The sequence below is a fragment of the Agrilus planipennis genome, unplaced genomic scaffold (genome assembly GCF_000699045.2).
Source record: "Agrilus planipennis isolate EAB-ADULT unplaced genomic scaffold, Apla_2.0 scaffold282, whole genome shotgun sequence".
Taxonomy (NCBI): domain Eukaryota; kingdom Metazoa; phylum Arthropoda; class Insecta; order Coleoptera; family Buprestidae; genus Agrilus; species Agrilus planipennis.
This window is the reverse complement of record NW_020439604.1, coordinates 56,309-58,438: the sequence shown is the minus strand read 5'-3', so window position 1 is coordinate 58,438 and position 2,130 is coordinate 56,309. Positions and strand designations below refer to the sequence as shown.

Below are 2,130 nucleotides of genomic sequence, written 5' to 3'. Positions count from 1 at the left end.
CGTATAGGACCATTCCACTTTGCAATCAACACACTAAAAGTTAGCCAGCAAAAATGTTTAAGCAACTTTTCGCAATTGTTTTTGTTGCTTTGATTTCATCGTCTTACTCACAGTATGTCTCTCGAGGCCAGTGTGAAGACAGAAATATAAAGCCAGTAAAAAATTTCCCAGGAGTTAATAGGGTAAGTTGACTTTTTTACTTGTCACTTTGTCCTTGAGTTTCAATCCGATCCTGACTTAGATTAATTACCATAACTTAGACACCTGGACGTGATATTTTGTATTCCAAAAAGTTACTTCGGTATCATTTGCAAAACCAACTCAATTAAAACCTTTCTTAACAGTACGGAGATGATGGTATTTTACACAGATGGTACACTGTGTTTACTTTCAACGTGAAAGCTGACTGCCAAGAAATAACCTTTAGAAGAAGATCGTCACTATTGACGGTGTCGAATTTCTCTTTGAGACAAAAAGATGTCTCAAAAGACGAATGGCTTCCCAGTTCCGATGGCGTAATTACATTGGCTAGTGATAATGGTGAAGGGATTATAAATGTAAAATACAATAATGCTGCCAGCCCACTGCAATTTAAAATTCTTGGGTACAATAACTCTTTGTACACCATCGATTACAATTGCGTCAATATAAATAGCAATTCCAGAAGAGGTAAGAATGAGTATAATTACGAGGGTGGATTGATAAGTTTCCGGCCTAACCAAGAGATGACGCCACTAGGCCTACCTTGAGGTGACATTCTATAGTANGAAATTTGTTCGAAATGAATTGATATTAAATCTGTTAGCAACTTGAATGAGTTTTTTCAATTAATTCCTTCCTTTTTTCAATAAATGAATCATAGTACGTAATTATTTGTATTTATAAGAAGAAAAATCAAATAGGCAGGTAAGTGTTCGTTAGTTTACGATAAATGCAGAGAAATTCTTCTTATTAATGAAATTAGCATTGATAATTTAATGGAGAAAGATTAATATACGCCGATGAAAATGCAATGTTAACATATTGTTCAATGCCTACCTAATGAGATCAATAAATTTGATTTGTTTATGAAATCAATAAAAATGCACAAACAATACTGCTCTTTATAATAACAACTGTACCGAATTGTTGTATATGACAGCCTATAAATTACGTACTCCAACCCCCCACGTAAAACGATCATAACTTCCGGCCGGACTCTCATTTTCCCCCAAATACATTTACAACTGCGAGGTGGTTGAGAGATGAGAGGAAATTTCCGATAATAAACAGTTTATTGTTCTATACATGATTACTTAAGTTTATTTGTTTATCTCTTTATAATACCGACTATTAAATTGTTTATCACGGTCCATAAATTACGTATCGGAAAATTCATCAATTTTTCACTTCCTTAACTCCCACCTAACAGCATCATATACCCCAAGTACACATAATCCGCTAAGTGTTTGAGTGATGAGAGATTTCCGAGAAGAGACAGCTTGTTGTTCGATATGATTGATTAATTTGATTTCCTCTAAATATATATATATATATATATATATCTAGAGAATGAGAAGGGATGCAATTGTATGATCTCAAATAGATACCAGGATGGATGTGAAAGATAGAAAGAGGATATGATTTGGTTATTTTAGAGACAATTGTTGTTTAGGAAGGTTGTCGTTATTTGAATTGTTTTGTTGATGATAAAGACGTTTGTGTCGGTTGAGAGTTGTAAGTAGGTATGCTGGAAACATCTGGGGAAATTGCGATGGAGCGAAATTTTGTGGAAATTGTGGAGAGTAGGATCCATCGTCACCCCATTGCAATTAACTCTTCGAAAAGATCTCGGTCCGCTGCTCTCCGCTTTGGCGATTTTGTTAAAGCGTTAAAGAGAGAGTAGGGTTTTACCGGCTGGATTACGTTTACGACCTTTGTGGTAGCACTTTCGTTTTCTTCATGGGACCTCTTGAAATAGTTGAACGCATTTGCGTTAGAAATAATGATATCTTACGTAAAAGACGCGTAAACGCGTGCACAGTGAGAGAGCGAAAGCGAAACGTTGTCGGTACATTTTTGTTTTTCTGTTTGTTTTACCACTTGTAATATTTTTTTACCCTGGTCAAAGAGAATTTTCTTTGTCTCTTT

At 35.2% G+C, this 2,130-nt stretch overlaps 1 protein-coding gene across 1 annotated transcript in view; it reads left to right on the top strand.

Annotated features, from left to right (window-relative positions):
• LOC108740855 overlaps positions 1-2,130 on the top strand; it is an 11,521-nt gene continuing 9,391 nt past the window's right edge. The window contains exons 1-2 of the mRNA XM_025979387.1: positions 1-182; positions 345-669. Of these exons, the coding sequence (XP_025835172.1) occupies positions 54-182; positions 345-669 (454 nt within the window). The 5' untranslated portion in view covers positions 1-53. The remainder of the gene's footprint in view (positions 183-344; positions 670-2,130) is intronic.